This window comes from Pollicipes pollicipes, unplaced genomic scaffold, assembly GCF_011947565.3.
Source record: "Pollicipes pollicipes isolate AB1234 unplaced genomic scaffold, Ppol_2.1 Scaffold_7231;HRSCAF=8579_pilon_pilon_pilon, whole genome shotgun sequence".
In the NCBI taxonomy this organism is placed as follows: domain Eukaryota; kingdom Metazoa; phylum Arthropoda; class Thecostraca; order Pollicipedomorpha; family Pollicipedidae; genus Pollicipes; species Pollicipes pollicipes.
In genome coordinates, this window is record NW_023597034.1 from 36867373 (window position 1) to 36886206 (window position 18834).

An 18834-nucleotide genomic window follows, 5' to 3' on the forward strand; every position below is an offset into this window, starting at 1 on the left:
GTGATTGGTCGATGCATCACTATCTGTCATAATCCTGCACTCGCGTGACCTAATGGTAGTGCGACATGCGGGTATTTACCCGATCTGCTCTGTGTACGTGACAAGCGATTACACGATTAAGCATAATGCGCCGAGTTCAGGTGAGTTAGCAGGTCGCTTACGCAAACTTTATATGTGTATATATATATATATATATATATATATATATATATATATATATATATATGCGTATGTATATATGTAAAGCTGTATACAAATATATTTATTAAGCTATATATGAATATATGTGCAACGTTTGCTATACATACATACATATATATATATATATATATATATATATATATATATATATAACTTATCGGTGATGCCACATCAGACGATAATCAAAGCACAAATTCAACCGCAACCAACAGCCACCCCCCGTCCTGACAGTGAATCAGATCTGTTGGTCGCCCAACATGCGGTATGCAGCTCTTGCCTCGACTTCGGTCATAAGACTTTAAATAAACACGCGCTCTTGTTGTGGTAACCGTTTACACCATGTGAAACATTGGCGACGCCACACCAGTGAAGCGAGGAGCGTGTGACGCCCAAATCCTGGAAGAACTGGAATCCAAACCCGACAGTGGAGAAAACTAGACGAGAGGACTATGAGCCGATGCCACTGAAGTGGCGGAGGCCTCGACACTATGGGAGCTTGGGAGCCCGCAAGGAATACTGCAGGAGTAGGTGCTCAGCGGACTGCAGTACAACCTGCAACTGAGCCCCTCAGCCCGAGCCGTTTGAAGGGGCTCCTCTTCGGCTTCTGGTGGTGTAGACAAATAAAACTCAAACAGGCATAGACTATCGTGGAGCCAGGGCGGGAGGTATCGGTATCTTCGTGATTACAAACTTCAGCAACAAACCAACTAAAGCAGCGAGAGGCGAAATCAGCGGTTGTGTTCAGACACCAGGGATGTTTTACTTACGCGTCTGATGAGGTTACACGCGTCCGACGACGCCGAACAGCGTGATCATAGCTCTACGAGTCTGGACTTACCGAACAGGCCGCCAGATCCTGTGCTCGGTCGGGAACCTTTTTGTTTGGTTGTTCGTGCCACGTGCACATGCAAATATGATTGCCCCAGCGTGAGCATCGTAAACAACGGCCTCAAGCGCCTTCAGTGCCTTTCACTGCCAGGCATCAGCGGGATGCTGTGCTGGTGAACTGGTGGTGTGGTGTGCTGGTGGTGAACACCGTCGTGAGAGGTGTTCCAGGGGTAGGGGAATTCCAAGGTGCCGGGTATCGTCTTGGTATCAAAATCATGCCAGAGTTCGCCACCCGGTGGCGTTTCGAGTTTGTTCATTCCGGTCCGGCTCACACTTGAAGGCGTTGTTTTATTTTCGGTGGCGGACTCTTACTGGAAATGCCGGACTGGCGTCAGTGCAGGCAACGATTGGTCGTGTGCACCCAGACCGAGCGTCGGGGTGTAGTGCTCGATCAGCAGCTGCGCAGCGGGCCCCACGTGGACGCACGTCCGCACCGTGTGCGTAATTCGTTTTGCGTTCTGGCACCAGCCGGCGTGCCGGCTCTGCCTTCCGACGCAGGAGAAAGCTTTACTGCGGCGCACCATCGTGGACATGACTCTCCTTTTTGGAAGCGCACAAGTAGCTGTGACCGCGGTGGACATTGAGCGCATGGAGGCCTGATAGGCATCGCCTTAAAAGCAGCTGTCTCGCTGCCGCGGCGAGCGTACAACACAGCCCTTCTCAGGGCCCTGCTTGCCCCGCAAATACGGAATGATGCCCGATCTGTTGTGCTCAGAAAGTACAGCGGCCTGTTTTGCTCTTCACCTCGCTTGCGTTAAGCCCTTTTGAAGGCTCTGGCCATGCTTGCCTACCGCCCGGGCGAGCTAATTTGAAGGTTTGTCGGATGCTCGTTTTTGCTCCGCGATCGAGATTTGGGGCGGCCTATAAACTTGGTCTGCCGGAGGATGGACAGCTGCCTCCATTCTCCACTGCCGGAGGATGGACAGCTGCCTCCATTCTCCCCTGCGGCCCTAGTGTGGTATGGCTGAGTCCCTTAGATGGCTCTTGACGAGAACCGACCCAGGGAACGGAAGGCTTGCGCATCTTTTACGTGTGAGTTGGTGAGAAGACCATGCATACTGAATGTGTGTAATGTGCATGTGCATGCTTGCATGTCTTTCCATTTCATGCTTCCATACAGGTTTGCAAATAAATGTTGGTGGAGATCTGAAGATCTGAACCGCACCGAGGACCGGAGGAAAAAAGCGCACACTCGCTCACGAGTGTGAGAGGCCCACATGAATGCCCGCCTTCCATGGAAAGAGACACCATCGCTCTCATTGTTCAAAGTTCTGCTGAACACATTCTTTCACGAAACGTCGATTGCGATGAAACTGCGCGCATGACAGCACCGAAAGAGTGTGCTTTCATTTGTTTTAGTAATCTAAGCCTTTTTCAGCACTCCTGTGTGGGAGAGACAATTTGTGGACAATTCATGAACGCATTTCACTGTCTCCAAAGTTTTTGAAGGAGCATTTTAGTTCAGTTATCAAAATGCTCCCCGTCCTTACTACACTGTCTCCTCAGTGTAAAAACTGACCGCTCACTGAAGACGTAAACTCATTATATGAACCTTCACGACGTCATGTAATCGTCAAGCTCATGTTGAGGATAAGCGTTGTTCATAGAGGAAGTCATGTAAGTTACATAGCTAATTAGTACAATCAATTACTATATGCCTACTTAATTTTCGATCGACAACCAAAGTTATAATACATCAAAAATAATTTGCAAACTAATGAAGTCACTTATGTTCTTTGTGCATAACTTCACTCTTGTTGGAATGGTGCGGTTTGCCCTAAATGCGCCATTACGGTATTGGCCACTGTCAATCATCTGAGCTCTTACACCGGTATGTGTTTTGCGGGAGCGGTTGTGAGGAGCTGGTAAGCGTAGATAAATCTGAATGTGGAATTCGGGGGGTTGCTTGAGTTGTTAGTGAAAGCTAGCTACTACAAACCTTGGTCGGGGCATGTAGAAAGGTCATACCCAATTATGCATATGTGCCTGTCCAACGATATGTGTAGTGTGCATGGCTGAGTAGGATATGGGGCTGAGCATTTAGATTCTGAGTGTTTGTCCGTTTATTATGTGGAGATGTTCAGTTCACTGCAATTCACAGCTGATAATAAAATTTAATCATCAGGACCCAGTATGGGAAAGCATCATTGTGAAGTTGGTTTATGTATTTTTGTACAAGACGTTGGAAACTGGCCACATCTCACAATAGTTGGTTGGGATAGCAAATGAGCAAAATTTCATTGTTGTGTGTATTGGTTTATGTAACTTCCGTGGATGAAATCAGCATAGAAGGGTAAGTGTTTGAATTTTGGCAAGATTTCCTTTTCAAGGTAAGCTTGTCTGACCGGTAGTGCCACACATGAATTAAGAGAGTAATGCGTTGGGGGGCAGTGTTCGGGCCCGCTGCCACAATCAATGGACAATTTTGACATGCTTTGCCGATAAGGAAAAGCTTGATGCCACAGGCCTAGAGCTGTATCAAATCGCAGTGCCTTCTAATATAGGTCTGGCACATTTAAGTGCCATATTTGAAAATGCCCTTGAGAAATATATCCTGTTAATAAAGCTAGGATATTAATTTCAAGAAAATTTTTATGTTCAAGGTTTTGGGAAATTTTGAGACGTGATCCGAGTGGTCTAAGTTTTGTGATAGATCATATGCTGGAACATGTTAGAAAAAGCAGAACCTTTAATTGTGGATAGGACCTGGTCTATACCTGCTCTAAACTGCTCGACGATCTACGGCCGGCGCGGGCGGCGGGCGGAACCGACGATGCCGCGGAGAGCGCGGTGGACCGGCACTGTTACATTAACGGACCCACATTTCATACATATATACTCAAACCACAAAATGTACGCAGTTGTACATACAATTCAACAAGGAACATGTCTGTTCCAATTTCGTGCCGCCACAGAGGATGGTCTCGTTGGTACGGTGTATGGTGTAAAGCTGAAAAAGTGCGATTTTCAAGAAAATTAGACCTTTGAAGCTACCCTAACGGGATCAATTATTATACCAACAACATGGAAAGCGAGTAACTATCATTAAATCTCGTTGAGATTAATCCATTGGTGTTTCCTCTAAGCTCCATCTGTTTAACCTTAGAAACGCCAGGGGGTGGGGCTCGCATCACCCCCCCCCCCCCCTAAGATCTCGGGGACTGAGAAAGCTAGAGACGCCAAATTTGCAGAGTGTCTTGACCTGTACGTGCACTCAGTTAGGTCAAAGTTTGAGTTGCATAGGCCATAATCTTCAGGTTAAATAAGGTCAAACAAGGTCAAATTATATGACGGTCTCCTGAGTGCCCCCAGAACCTAGGAAACTGTTTCTAAGCAAAAGGTCAAAAGCCCATTTGAGGTTAGTGACCTTATTTCACCTTTTGAAGGTCATGGGGACCAAAATCCTAAAAGACTGGTGTGAGCTTTGCATTTGAATAAGTGTCAAAGGTTACGCTAGGCAGTATGTTCATAAAACAAAATGTCGACCCGAGTCGTCTTAGGCCAATGACCTTTTCTGACCTCTAAGAAGTTAATGGAAGATGTATGATGCGGTTCCTGCTGTCAATAAATTCGAAATGAGCACCACAAACTATCCCAGACAGCAAGTCCTAGAGTAATCAATCAGGTTGGCTGTGACCTTGGTCTGACCTTCATGCCTGACCTTAGGTCAACTGCTCATTCAATATTTGTAGTGCTTAAGAAAGCATCTCAGAGATGCATGGCTTCGTCAAACATGCCGTTTTTGTATCAGATTGGACGATTCCATGGGAATTGCCTTCGCTAAAACCATGGCCTGGTTTTGAACTGCCATAGGTCAGTGACCCTACAAGGTACGTCTACATTTTTTATGTCAAACGATCCGCTATTCAATTGTCTACAGCTATGCAAAATTTGGCGCGGCTACGCCGCGCCGTTCGGAAACCATTTTGGAAAAACCTTGAGGGAGGTCACTTTGACCCCCACCCCACCCGAGCGCGTGTAAAAGCTATCATATGTCTACTAAGCTATTACGTACTATATTGACGCTGCAAACGAACCGAATAGAATAGGGAGAACAAAACGAAAGAACGATGCCGCCACAAAATGCGAAAAGTTTGTTGACAAATAAACATATCAACGTTTTGGTGTTGTTTTTTTACCTAACCTTGGCTTTGGTTCTGCAGGGTGTTTCATTTAAAATATCAGTTTTAGGGAGGCTGTGATGTGTATACCAAGTTATAAACATGTTTCCTTATATGATAGTTACTTGAACATATGGATTTTTTTTTCTTCGACCAGTGTTCGTCTACCTAGCAGGATGTCTCCACCACAGTCCCCTGAACACGCACGCATTTCTCAAAATTCCATTATGACCAACACCTGCTAATGTCTTGCCAGTGGCGTGTTGAGCCGCTGAGCGCGGAGACGGAGGCCTGCATCTCTAGCTCTCAGACCATAGTGATTGTCTGAAAAACACCAAGCTAGACGCCCGATCATTGCCAACAATCCTTGCAAGATATTACGTGCTTGGCCTATGTTTGGTATCCTTACACGCACTTTTAAAGTACTATTGAAAGTGAGACGCCTTGTTGTAACCCATGTATTTGGCAGGGTTAAGTGAAACTGTGAGTTGATCGAGCTCCGTGGTTGAAAGCCATGATTCACCTGGATCGATCCAAACCGAGCTGTTGCATGGGCGGCGCTTCTTAAATCGAACACAGCTCCAAGCCCGCCAGTCCTCGGATCGATCCGGTGTCCGAGTGTCGTGAGTCACGGGCGGGCTGTGTTCGCCCCAGCCCGCTGTCCAGGCCTCCATTCCAGAGCCGGGCCGGACAGGCCGCCATTCCAGAGCCGGGCCGGACAGACTTCCACTCCGCGCCCCTGCCGTCAGGCCGTGGAAGTCACCAGGTCACGCTCGCCCAACCGGCCAGCACCGAAAATAGAAGCAGCCTCACGATCGTAGATGGATGTATATATCCGCTGCTGAAAAGTCGTCGCTAGGAACTTTTCGTGTTGCTGCAGTTTGCTGTAGTTCTTTGCTGCAGTTGTTTGGTTCCCTGCCTATGCATTCAGAAGGTGGAAGAACTGCTAATGGGAACCACAATCCACCTGCCGGTTCATAGAAAGTGATGGGATGGGCGCACCTTCATCAAGGTCTTGCTTTCGATCACACGGTCAGAGGCTTCTGGTGTCTCAAGCCCCGAACAGATGAGCGCGCACGCGCTGCGGGGTCGAATGGCTTTCGATTACACGGAATATCCCTTGTAAAATCGCTGGTGCGTGCAAGCTCATGGTTTGGCCAGGGAGACCGCGCTGATCGCCATCCTAGAGCCGGGCCTGGACGGAGATTGGGATTGGATTGTGCAGTAATTGGGCAGGGATTGGGATTGGATTGTGCAGTAATTGGGCAGGGATCGGGACGGGACTGGGTCGGAATTGGACAGGGACGGGCTTGGATTGGGCAGGCGATGACTTGACAGCGATCGGACAGCGATTGGGCAGAAACTTGGCCGCTGTTGGGTCGGACTTCAGCCAGGATTGGGAAGGGATAGTGCAGGATTGGGCGGGCCGTGATCGGCCGTGTCCGCCGGCAGCCCCGGTGTGGACCGGTGCCGACCCTGCCACTCCCTGTGGGCTATTTGTGGCCTGCACGGCCGCGAAGGTCGAGCTGGCACTCCCCGCGGCAGTGGAGGCCAGCTGCGTGACGTCACGCTCCCTCGCGAAGTGGCCACAGCCGTCCGCCCCACCGAGGTCAGCGCCGCTGGCTGCACGGCTACCGGCTGGCGGCAACACGCTATCCTGGCAGGCATACGGGAGAGGCACCCAGCCGAGCCTTGTCTCCGGGTCTTTCCCTGCATGACCGCTGCATGGTGCCTGTTCATAAAGGAAAATCAGGAAGCTGATGAGTAACTTGATAAGATGTAAAGCGTTGCAGTGAACTGTGACTTCTGGTATGCGATGGCATTTTTGATTGTTTCACAGATAAAACAAATGTACGTTATTGTATGCGTCAGACTATCGTTGACAAGTGACTAGTTGCAGGATGCTGAAAGGCACCATAAAGCCACCGCTCACCGTACGCACAACACATGCAGCATATATCAAGAGGAATATTTTAGCCATGGCCCTGCCTGGCTCTGTTTTATAACATTTGCATATAGTTGCAATATTTTTGAAAGGGATTGGGTTTATCCCTAATACCCCAACCGCACTCTGAAAAGGATCGACAATTGTGCACAAAAAATGCGCGCAACAAAAAGTAAACAAGCAAAATAATGTTTCAAAATACTCATCAAACAAAGAGCACCACGAATGCTACCTTTGCCCCATTTTGGCTTTGGCCCAAGGTCGATGGCACTGTTGTCCAAAACATAATAACAGTGATGTGGGCACCACTTCAACGTGTTGACTTCCGCCTGGAGCTAAGCTGAAGCCAAGGTCCTGGTCGTAGGTCTTCGCTTGTCGAGGTCTGGCAGCAAGTAATTTTACCTGAATGAGATGAAGATGGCGTATCTCCTTGCAAGCATGTTACAAAGAACGCCCAAACCTTAAGCCTATGCACATGTAATGTACCCTGCGCTGTCTGGGTGCATGCGCTGCCGGACTTGGTTTGAGTTCATACTGCAGATAATGTTGTTAAGATGTGTGACAAACACACGTGCTTTGTTAAGTAATATGCTTCGCTCCAACATGCTTCAGGGTGCCGCGGCCTGTTTCAGCGTGTGCCTTGCTTCGGCTGTTGTTTCAGAAGCTACACCCAATGTCAAACGCTGATTCAGCCATGCTACAGCAGGTTGCACCTATCCGTCGTTTGCTTTCTTCTTTTCAACGCATGCCGCTGGACTGCAGATTAACTCCAAACTGATTTTGTTATTTTTTTAACTCCCCAATTAACTTTTAAAGGAACAGGGTTCGGTTTCCTGGAACAACCAGCACTTATATTCCCCCGAGACAGAGATAGAACAGATTAACATACGTTAGTCAGCACAGTGGAACCTCCAGAAAGTGGAATAAGAGACAGGGATTCACAAAAAGGGGCTAGGTTTTCCAGAAGCGGCGCGGGGCTGCGGCGGTACTGTACCTGGGCTTTGGAACTGGAGTTGCGGGCCCACGGAGGGCCGGAGATGCCGAACCAGAACTGGTGGGCCATCGGGCCGCACGCAGCGCCGCACCCCTCACCAAGCTGACCGACCTGTCGACAGACCGCGGAGCTACTATGGACCGCCACTGGAGAGATCTGCGGCAGCCCTTTAAGGGCGAAACATACGGTTAGAAGTCCTGAGCTGGCCGCAGGACAGTTCGGCTGGGTCATGTGCGCCTGATGGCGAGGCAGCTTCAGAGGTCCTAGGATCGTTTTTCTTGAGTGTTCAAGCCGGGCCTTCGTCCCATCCCCCAAACTTACAGCAGACTCTTCCCCTCAGCTTACAGCAGAATCCCCAACTTCTAGCCGGACTCTTCAAACTCGGCGGGATACCAGCCAGCCACCGATCTAGAACATTCGGATGGAGGCCTCGCGGGAACCCTTCCTTTGCTCAATTCATCCCCGACCAGTGGAACTGTGGCCACACCAACACCCTACTCCTGTCTAACCAGTTGTGCCTTCCCGTTGCTCAACAGTTTGCAATTGTTCAGTACTTTATTTCTAATTGATTGATCAGTTTCAGAAAGGTTTACAGTCACAGTATTCTGTCACGTTGGCAATTGCAAAAGTAGTGTGAATACAGTTAGCATAACTGAAAAAGTACACGCAGTAATTTTGTGTGGTATTTCTTGAGCTACCATTCTGAAGCTTCGTAAATATTTTACCGGTGCCCGTACCCCGCTCGTGTTTTTTCTTTAATATTTGCCCAAACCAGTCCGTCACCTATTTTATTTGGTGTCCATAGGGTTATCCTACTCGCGAAATACTCCCAAGATGTGGTTGAAATGCCAAGAAAAGCAAATAGGAAAACGTATTCAGAACTAAAATTAATGTGAATGCGTGAGTCCGCTGTCTAAATTTCTAGCTCTTCTTTCGGTTCTGGGCTTGGCAGCAGTTTCAGCGCGTTCACTGTCGAAATATCTTATTTTAACAGAGTGCTCAAATCAGCACTTTGCTCATGACGTTACTCGCTAGTCAGCTGGCCTCGCCGCCCCGGTGGCGAGGCCATTGCTGGTTCGTACTGACACCGCCAGTCTAGACCGTGCACCGTCCAGACTAGTGGTGCCAGAACAACGATGATATTTTTTTATCAGATTTCCATAAATTGATTGGCACTCTGCCTTCATGAATGGCTTTATGGACTGCCGTAGGTAAAAAAGTGCCGTGGGTTTCACGCCCAGTGTGCTAAAGGAAAACATGAAACGGAGAATTATCCCTACTTTACCATCCCCAAAAATGGTTGAGTCATTTCAGGCTGCTGCTTGCGGTCCACCGGTTACGTCAGGTGATCTGAGATCGGGTCTGTTTGTACTAGAGCGACGGGACTATCTTAGTCGTCTAGACGGCAGCCTCAAGAGGGCTCAAGTCAGAAAGGGTTCAAAGATTCAGTCAGAGGTTTCAGTTCAGAGCATCTGTCATCAGCGGATTTCATTTTCAAGGCTTAGGGTTCGGTCAGCTGAGGTCATCTTATCACCTGCCATGACCCTGACCTTACCTACCTTGAACTTACGATAAAGCACTTTTGGTCGATTGTGGTAAAATAAATGCCCATGGTTTTAGATGTCACTGTATCTATGGTATAATAACGTACTTCATTATGATGCAGTGTAACACGCGTTGCGTATTATGCGACGCCGTACGCAACGTATCACGAGCCAGGTCACAGACTGGGCTTCTTGAACTATGATAAGCCTTGCCTGAATGATCATTTGTTAACTATGACAATCAACTTGGTAACCTAAATATCGACTTTCTTGAACTATGATAAGCACTCATTATTCTAACATCACTTGAGCTATGACACAATGTTAAGCATTATGAGCTCTGTAGTTGGGAGAACTGACCTGCGGTATGCAACCAGTAATTGGCATATGCTTTGAGAAAACCTGATGCATTAAGGCAGTGTTTATGGTCACCTGTGACCATGAGCACTGGACACTGCCTTGCAACATTGTGGTTTGTGCAGTGTAAACCAGTTGCTTGTTGTTTATTGTCATGGACATAACAGACATCCCCCAGCTATGTCTGTCTCAGTGGATCAGATGGTTAGGACGCTTGCATTCCGATCCACCTACCCATGGTGGGGTGGGGTCGAGTCAATTTCGAACAGGTAATGGCCTACAGCCATTCAGCGGCTACGTTAAAGGTCAGGTGACGTCAGAGGGCGGGGCGAAGCGTGCCGAGCATCGCGGCACGTTAAAACTTCGTCACCAAATTCTGCTGTTCACTTGGAATGGCACGATCGGATGGATGGATCGGATCAGGGCTCACACGAAAAGTACTGCTTAGCGTGCGTTTTGGTGCCAGCAATTCATTTATTCCTAAGGTTCAAATTAAATCGGAAAAAGAACATAGATAAGACAGTGGTATTAGCCTTATCCCCCGGAAAAACCAGGGAAATAGAGATATAGTTAGGCTGATATGACATTTCGGCAACATGCCTTTACCGAAACAAATAGCAGAATTCTTCTGCAGCTGTTTCATTAAAGGCATGTTGCCGAAATATCAACCTAACTATATCTTCATTCTCCTGGTTTTTCCGCGGAATTAGGCTAATACTGCTGTCTGATCTATGTGAACAAGATTCCTCGCTAATGCACTGACCAACTTACAGAAAAAGAACACTAAAATGGCCAATTGCTGGGTGACTGACGATATAACAATGATTGCTTACGAAACCAGCCACACATAACTATGAAGGTAATGCAACCACACCATCACCAGTGAGCTTTCACTTCTTCCTTCCAGACGGCACGTTTCATGACGCGTCGCGTAACAGGTTCAGAGGCTCGAGCATAGTTCTGCGCATTCAAATGCAGGTGGTGTGTATAAATAGTCAACTCCACAGTGTTTGACATGGCATCGCACGTCGGAAGAATGCAGTCTAAAAAAATGGCTAGTCGATATATTTGGACGCGCAATTCTGGCACGTGACGATGCGCAGAAGGGAGAGCATGCCTGGTGCACTGCAGTCCAATGGCGGTGGTGAACGATGTCATCCATGGCCTTTCGCGAAAAGAAAGTGTAAAAACATAAGACCATGCTTGATGAGAGACGTCATCGAACATGTCCAAAAGAGCAAGGGACTGTCATAGCCCATCGCTGGGTGATGTGTTTGTACTCGGTCAAGGTACAAGATACACCGAGCACACTCCAGGCGTTTTAAGCTAGTCGCAGGATCTTCCGTCCATATGGTTCACGATCATTTTCTGGTACAGATCTTACGCATGCGTGTGGCTCGGGGCATATGTAGTTTAAGTGAGTACACGTAACATGCAGTTGCCTTGGCGACCGTTGCATCAGTTTGGGGTTAGATGATGAGTCTAGGATGAGATGGTCAAGTTTGATGTGCCAAGTGGGCGTCTGGGTGGACAGGCTATCCAAGCCAACCTGAAAGGCAGTGACGTCTGGGAAACAGATCGGATCTGATCGCGAAATAGATCTGATTTGGCGAAACAGCTTAATGTCGTCGGCATACGTTACTTACATTTGTTTGAATGAAATGAAAAGGGTCGGATGTAACAGAAATCCCCCGTATGTTTATTTCTGGAGCTTAAGACAGGATTGACGCCGCATTGGAGCGCACGCCGCCTAACGCGACTCGCTGCCGTCGTTGTGTGGGGTAGGGCTCGGTCCAGGGAACGCCACCTCAGACACGTTGAATGAAGCATTTATTTTGTGAAAGGTGGAAAGTGATCTACACTAGTATGGGCTGATGAGTAATCGGAATAGATATGGTCTGCCCGTGAACCTGCCTGGGTCGGGTCCCATCTGCAGGGAAGATCGGAGTTTGGTGATGCACAAAGGGTTCGAAATGAACGCATGGTTATGTGGCAGTACAGGTCAACCGTGTAGGAGGCAATAAAATACAGCCTTTGCCAAAAGGTTGCACATTGAAGGCCTGGCGAATAGCCAATTAGTTTTCAGGTTTGCCTTTGTTCATCCTGCTGCGGATCAGAACAACGCAACGTTTCACCCCACAAGCGCGGAAATGCCTCTTGAGAGAGGGAGGAGTTATACGTGATTCTAATGACCCCGGCCAGCCTTTCAATAAGATTCGGATACTGATCCTGTCCGGGTCACACGCGCTGTGCTTCCTGATAGAGGGGAGGGGAGAGGAGCAGTTTTACCGCGGGGTGAAGAAAGCTACGTCGAGTTACAAATGTCAAAACCAGGGTGTCAGTGAGCTGAAATGGAGATCGGGAAAGTCGCCTCACTGCTTGATGGCGCAATTTGAGCAGTGCCTCCTAGTACATTAAAGGTCGGATATTCAACGCAAGGACTCAGATGTCAAGAGACCAGAAGCTGACGGCCTTTCTTGCCTACGGCGAGAAAACTTCTCGAACAGTTCGGCCAGCCATGGCAGCTACGCTTTTTCAGAGCTGATACATTTACAATAGCCGACCGCGGCTTAACGTATTTGTTAGCAACAACTCTGCTTCTTTGGACGTCGTGCTGCAGCAACTTTTGGACATCCGCTTGCAGGCTACTCATCAGGTTGTAGATTTCTGCAACCCTTCATTTTGAACAGAATATCTTCCCGTTCGATTAACATGGAACGCCAAAGTTCCTGATTGCACAAACTGCGGAACACAGGTCGAAACTCCAAACAGCTGTCGACTGCCGCGGTGTCGCGGTAACGGTCGAGACCGACCGATGCTGACTAACGGTCGAGACCGACCGATGCTGTCTAACAGTCGAGACCGACCGATGCTGTCTCAGGAGAGGATGGATAATCCTACTGGCAAATACCATGGAAAAAATATAAAAAACCATATGTCCAAATACCGTATGTCCAAATAGTAATGGTATGCTTACATTGGTATAAGCAATGCATACCAATGTATCTCCTTTCACATCTTATCGCGGGCAAGCCATGCGTACACTCGTCTTGGGATGCTATTAGGACTAATATCAAATATCGGCATCCAGAGCAGATGGCAGCGTGCAGCCAAAAGCTCGATGTGGGCAATTTTCCGTCTACAAAACAATAAGGGATTTAAAAATTGCCCTACCTACAGCGATAAAAGTCAGCGTCAGCGTGTCAGCGATAAAAGGGATAGCAGCCAATGCTGCCTTTTCTGACACCTGCCTCAAACTCAACACTGGGCATAAACCGACACGGATCGGACCATCAAGCCAGCCACTCGGTCTGCTTTTACCAAAATACACCCAACGTATCTGTGTTTTTCGCGATAGTTTGGCCAAAAACAGAAAGCAAATAAACCATTCCGAATTTCTAAGTCGACGATTGGAAAAGACAGCTATGCTATGTCCAAGTGCCATGCCCACTCTCAAGTCATGTTATTTTTAGACTTTCGGGCGGACGCCAACCATCAGTGCAACTGCGTGCTTGAAAAATTCATGGAAGAGAGATAATTTAATGCATCGATGACGCTTCTTTGCATGGGTACCCAAGTGCTATCGGCTTCTTTTATTGCTGCCCCTGGTTTTAACAACATGACGGTAATACCCGTGGCTGCGGTATCGTTGATCCGAAGCCGTGAAAGGCGCCTGCCTGGTTTACGACTATTTTAAAAGCGACGAAGACCGGAAGGCTAACAAGGCACGTCTTTGTCATAACCTGATTTAACAATGGCCTTTAAAATGCTGAAAAGGCCTTGAGAAGCCCTTTAGAAATTTGCTATCCATTTTGGTAAAAATAAAATTATCAGTTCCAATTAAACCAGATTCATACTCATCCATATACACTGAATCACTGGCTGCACCGACGCCTTTGATCACAAGGCGTCACGCAAACACACAGCAGAAGGGTCTGAACAACAACCAGCAATCCGCCAGCCGCATCAGTCACCAGTCCATGTTGCGGATAAGTACAAGTGCCACAAACAAGCTGTGTCAGACCAATAACTAGTCATCTCGCATCCTTCGTCAGCGTCGACGCACCTGCATCCACACGCTGAGGGGTGAAAAACAATTTGACGGCTAGGTGCCCTTAGCATCGTTGAACTCATCCGATTTTGTCTTAAATGGACTAAAACGATGTCAACTTACCTTTCAATAGACGTTGGCTTATCTCAATATTATTGCAACCTTTGAAGCCTGTAAGAGACTGCACGACCATGATATGAAGAACGCATTCCTTCACAACCGTTTTCGTTGCCTCTCATCGCCCAGGGATATATCATCGCACGACAATCCTCACTGAACCCAGCTGGGGTTTATCACGCACTGTCTCACCAAAACATTTTAGACCACCGTCCTCGAGAGCACGCCTTCTAAAACCTTTCAACGGTTCACCTCAGCTCCGCACAAGCCACCAGTCCACACCGTCGAATGGAACGTCTCGCCAGTCCAGAGCGGCGCGCTCCGGCGGCGGCGGCGGCGACGGCGGCCAGGTGAGCCGATGTCGATGGCGGCGGCTGCTGTGCGTGCTATCGCCTCAGCCGCTCTTTGTCAACACGGCGGCGGCGGCGGCTGCGGCGCCGCAGAGGTATGCACATGCGGCTGGGGGCATGTGCGGCGGGCTGTCCGCTATATTTACATCCAAACTTGACGCGCCGCCAACTAGCCTCCAGCCCGCACGCCAGCAGCTCCCGCCCGCCAGACAGACGGTGTGGCGGACCCGGACCGGCCTGCACCACGGAGGCGAAGGCCGCCCAGACCACACAGACGCCATACGCATTCCGCTTGTCTTGAAGAACGTGGCTGTTATTTCATTATTCCTTTGAGTGGATCAGCCTGGTTGATTTCAGCGTTTCGCCGCGGGCGTTTGAGGCCCAGCGCCGGTCGACGCTGGCCTGTCGGTATCAATTACGATGTTTCGTGGTGAGCGCCTGAGGCGCAGTTTAGTCGAATCTAAGAGTGCGGCTTTTCGAAACACTTGGACCCCTCGCTGGCAGGGATGAGATGGAATGCCGCGGGACATGACCCACACATTTACAACTCTTCTCGACCTGTCTCCGTGCCAGGTGGGGGCCCGTTCTGGCCGCCTCGAGCGGGCTGGACGACCGGACCCACGTGTGGTTGTCAACTGTTCTGGAACGTCTGGCACCCGTGGACCTGGAGACACGTCAGGGACGGGAAGATGAACGCACCCAAGGGGGTCAGCGGGCCGTGCTGCCTTACCCCTGAGCCGAGAGGTTTACGCTGGACCCGGGAGCTTTGGCTGGAAGTCGGTTCAGATCCACAGGAGTGGGGAATCAAGTTGACATCCTGATTAAACTTATGGCTACGTGCCTGAGGGGGAGTTTGAGTCATTTGATTTCATGTTGTAATGTAAAGGCCGTCTGACGAACGGACGTACTCCAGTGCACTAGAACGTTCTTTAGGTTACGATCGTGCATGGTGGGGGGGGGGGGGGGAGGGGGGGGCTTGATGAACCAGAATCAATGAAGTATTATTTGCCCAAATGTCCGATATCCATTTCATCGAACAATGCTGCCATAATTGTGATGTTTGCCCTAGCCACAGATCCATCCACGTGATGTGTTTCCTCGGAACGGCATCAGATCCATGGCAAGACGCAATGAAATTACAAGGTGTGCAGCAGTAAAATAACAAGTGCAAAATGAGTCAACCATTATCGTCAATGAGCTACAAAAAAGACACAAGCCAAAGTCGCATTCCACGCGGTGTATGTCATGCAAAACAAGACTGACCCATCCCATCCGCAGCTCAAGCGCCCCCCCCCCCCCCCCCCCAGCCACCGCCGCTTCGTGGCCGTCACGACAGCTGACGCTACGAAGCAGCGGTTCAGCTCTGGAACCTGTCTGTGTGCCGCGAGAGTAGGCATGTCGGCGGCGAGAGTCGGCATGTCGGCAGCTCTGGCGCTCCGCCCCTGGTGCAGTGGTAACCTGTTTGTGTGCCGCGGGAGTCGGCATGTCGGCAGCTCTGGCGCTCCGCCCCTGGTGCAGTGGTAACTCGTCTGTGTGCCGCGGGAGTCGGCATGTCGGCAGCTCTGGCGCTCCGCCCCTGGTGCAGTGGTAACTCGTCTGTGTGCCGCGGGAGTCGGCATGTCGGCAGCTCTGGCGCTCCGTCCCTGGTGCAGTGGTAACCCGTCTGTGTGCCGCGGGAGTCGGCATGTCGGCAGCTCTGGCGCTCCGCTCCTGGTGCAGTGGTAACTCGTCTGTGTGCCACGAGAGCCGGTATGTCGGCAACTCTGGCGCTCCGCTCCGAGAGCAGTGGTAACTCGTCTGTGTGCCTCGAGAGGCGGTATGTCGGCAACTCTGGCGCTCCATCCCGAGTGCAGTGGTCCGACGACACACCGCAGGCCGGGGGACCAACGTGCGGCGAATCGCCAGCGTGTCGCGTCGGTGGCGGCACTTTGAGGTCCCGCTTCTCAGCACCTGCTCGATCCATTTCTAAGCCGGGGGTGCCAGGGCTGGAGCCGCAGACCAATCTACGCGCTGTGCCTCACGACCGACACGACCCGGGCGCTGAAGGTCGCGGTCCAATGTAGATGGTTTTTGGTGTCCCTGTTTCAAATTGAAACGTCCGACATAATGTGGAGAGATGTGTGCGTTTGGATAAAGGTCTTGTAAAATCTCCACTGAAAAGGCGGTCGAACCGATATCGACAAGTGGAACGTTGCATTTTCTGACCACAAGCATGTGCCATGACCGCAGGGGCAGCCAAAAGGGGAGGGAAGGCTCGCCCCCCCCCCCCCCCCTCTACCTTAGGTTAACATTTGTATGCTTCACCGTAAATGACTCCTGAAAGTATTAATATGATGCGTTCTCACCGAGCTCCCCGAAATCTTCACGAAAATCCTGGCCTCCACTCTGAGCCCAAGCTTTGTTTCATGGCAGCGCTCAGCAAGCGCATGAAGGGCGAGGTTTTTTTATTTACCCAGCGTTATACAGATGAGAGCCTGGTCTCTGCTAGCAATCTAGGAGTCCTGACAAAAGTCAAGTCAGCCATGCCCGAGCTCATCTTGAGTGAATTCGATCCAAACTAGCGCTGCAGCGAGCCTGTTAGGCATGAAACTTTATCGACCGGGCAGTGAGTGGAACGGTGAATAAATGATCAAACAGCTGGCTGCAGATGATGACCAAACAGCTGGCCGCGGTGCAAATGATTTGTCGTCAACATGCCGAACAGGATTGGTTCAGGGAGTGATCCGTGAGTAAGCCCGACAAAATCGGGCCGCAGTGCAAGCTCACCAAGTGGTTTCTGTCATTCGGGTAGCTCTGAAACCCTGAGAGCTCGGTGCCAAGCCAGCAAGGCTTTGTTAGCAAGGCTTATTAATGACACAGCTGACAAGCAGAGCAATGGTTGTTATATGAATGGTGGAGAACCGAAGGCCTTCAAACAATGAAAACGGCTGCTGATACATCAAAGTAGGACCCAGGGCCTAAACAGTCCTGTGAATTAAAAACCAGGCGTGATTTAGCCACGACGAGGGAGCCCACTTCGCCGATGTGATGATGATGATGACTCCTGGACTACACCACTGATCATCCACGCACTACTAGCGCACTTTACGAAGGCCTCCGTAGAGATCCGTGGGCATAATGGTGTTAGTCCTGCGCGAGGACAATGAACCCTCGCCCCAATGAGGGTGTTGATGCAACCCCCTAAGCTTTTTTAGGATACTTCTCCGGAACGTTGTACAGTCGCGCCCAAAATTTTCAGTAGTCTATGAGACAACTATTGCGCGTATTTTGACACTAAAAACATGCTTCTATCTCTCTGGTTTTGGAGCAGCGGCAATTTTTTGAGGAGCGGGCACAGCGCGGCAATCTATGGCCGGCGCGGGTGGCGGGCGGCAACAGACGGTACCACTGAACCCCCGCGGCGGGCTGGCACGGTTACATTACGGAGCCACATCTCATTACACTCAAAGCACATAAAGATATACACCATTGTACTCAGCTTTAAACAAGAAAAATGCCTGTTTTACTTTTGTGTGGCCACGAGACATAATCTTGTTTGTATGATGTAGAGATGAAAAGCGCGATTTTCTGGAAAACCAAAGGCTTTCGTAAAATGAATTTTTTCACGTGACAAATGACTTCACTTCACATCATGACCTTTTCTCAATAGTGTAGTGGTTAACACGCCTACATTAACCACTGCGTGTCTGGGAAACCAGAGGCACGGGGTTCCATTTTCCGCGATGCCCGCCCTTCCTGCCAATGTGAGAGGCAGGCGACGCCATACAGCCTCAGCAGCTGAGTGCGTTGTAAACCCCAATGACGACGATGATGACCTTTGACCTAGCACAGTGAGGTTAATTGTCTACCTAAAAGCACAAGAACTAGAACCAATCGCAAGATTTTTCTCAGAACAATCCAATGGTGCGCTCCGCTAATCTCTATTTTTATCAAGCTGAAACACGAGGGGAGGTTGCATCGACCCACCCTATCAGTCGCGTTACGAAAAACGGCAAATCGGGGTAAGGGTTAAGAGATAAATCGAAGACCTAGAACCTCAAAGTAAGAACAACATCGCGCGTGATTCATTTCCGGTACAGCAACCGTTAAAATGTTTACCACCACGCGCGATGTTCACAGTACACCAAAACTCGTACAGCATGGTTGTGAAGGATGTGAGCGTGAATTCAGATTTGCTTGTCCTGCATGCAGTCTTTCATCCATCCTACCCTCCCCCCTTGTTGCATAGCACCAGCAGAATACTGAAGAAGCGTTTTCCGCTAGCGA

The 18834-nt window shown here is 49.5% G+C and overlaps 1 protein-coding gene across 3 annotated transcripts in view; it reads right to left on the reverse strand.

The window, feature by feature from the left end:
- Positions 1-14596, reverse strand: part of Hk (potassium voltage-gated channel subfamily A regulatory beta subunit hyperkinetic) — a 57854-nt gene extending 43258 nt beyond the window's left edge. The window contains exons 1-2 of one of the 3 annotated variants that reach the window (XM_037233354.1): positions 14225-14596; positions 8150-8260 (exon numbers count right to left, since the gene is read on the reverse strand). In XM_037233354.1, coding sequence (XP_037089249.1) covers positions 8150-8218 — 69 coding nt within the window. In that variant the 5' untranslated portion in view covers positions 8219-8260; positions 14225-14596. The remainder of the gene's footprint in view (positions 1-8149; positions 8261-14224) is intronic. The other 2 variants (XM_037233353.1, XM_037233357.1) reach the window with 2 other exon arrangements.
- Positions 14597-18834: the final 4238 nt, after the last annotated feature.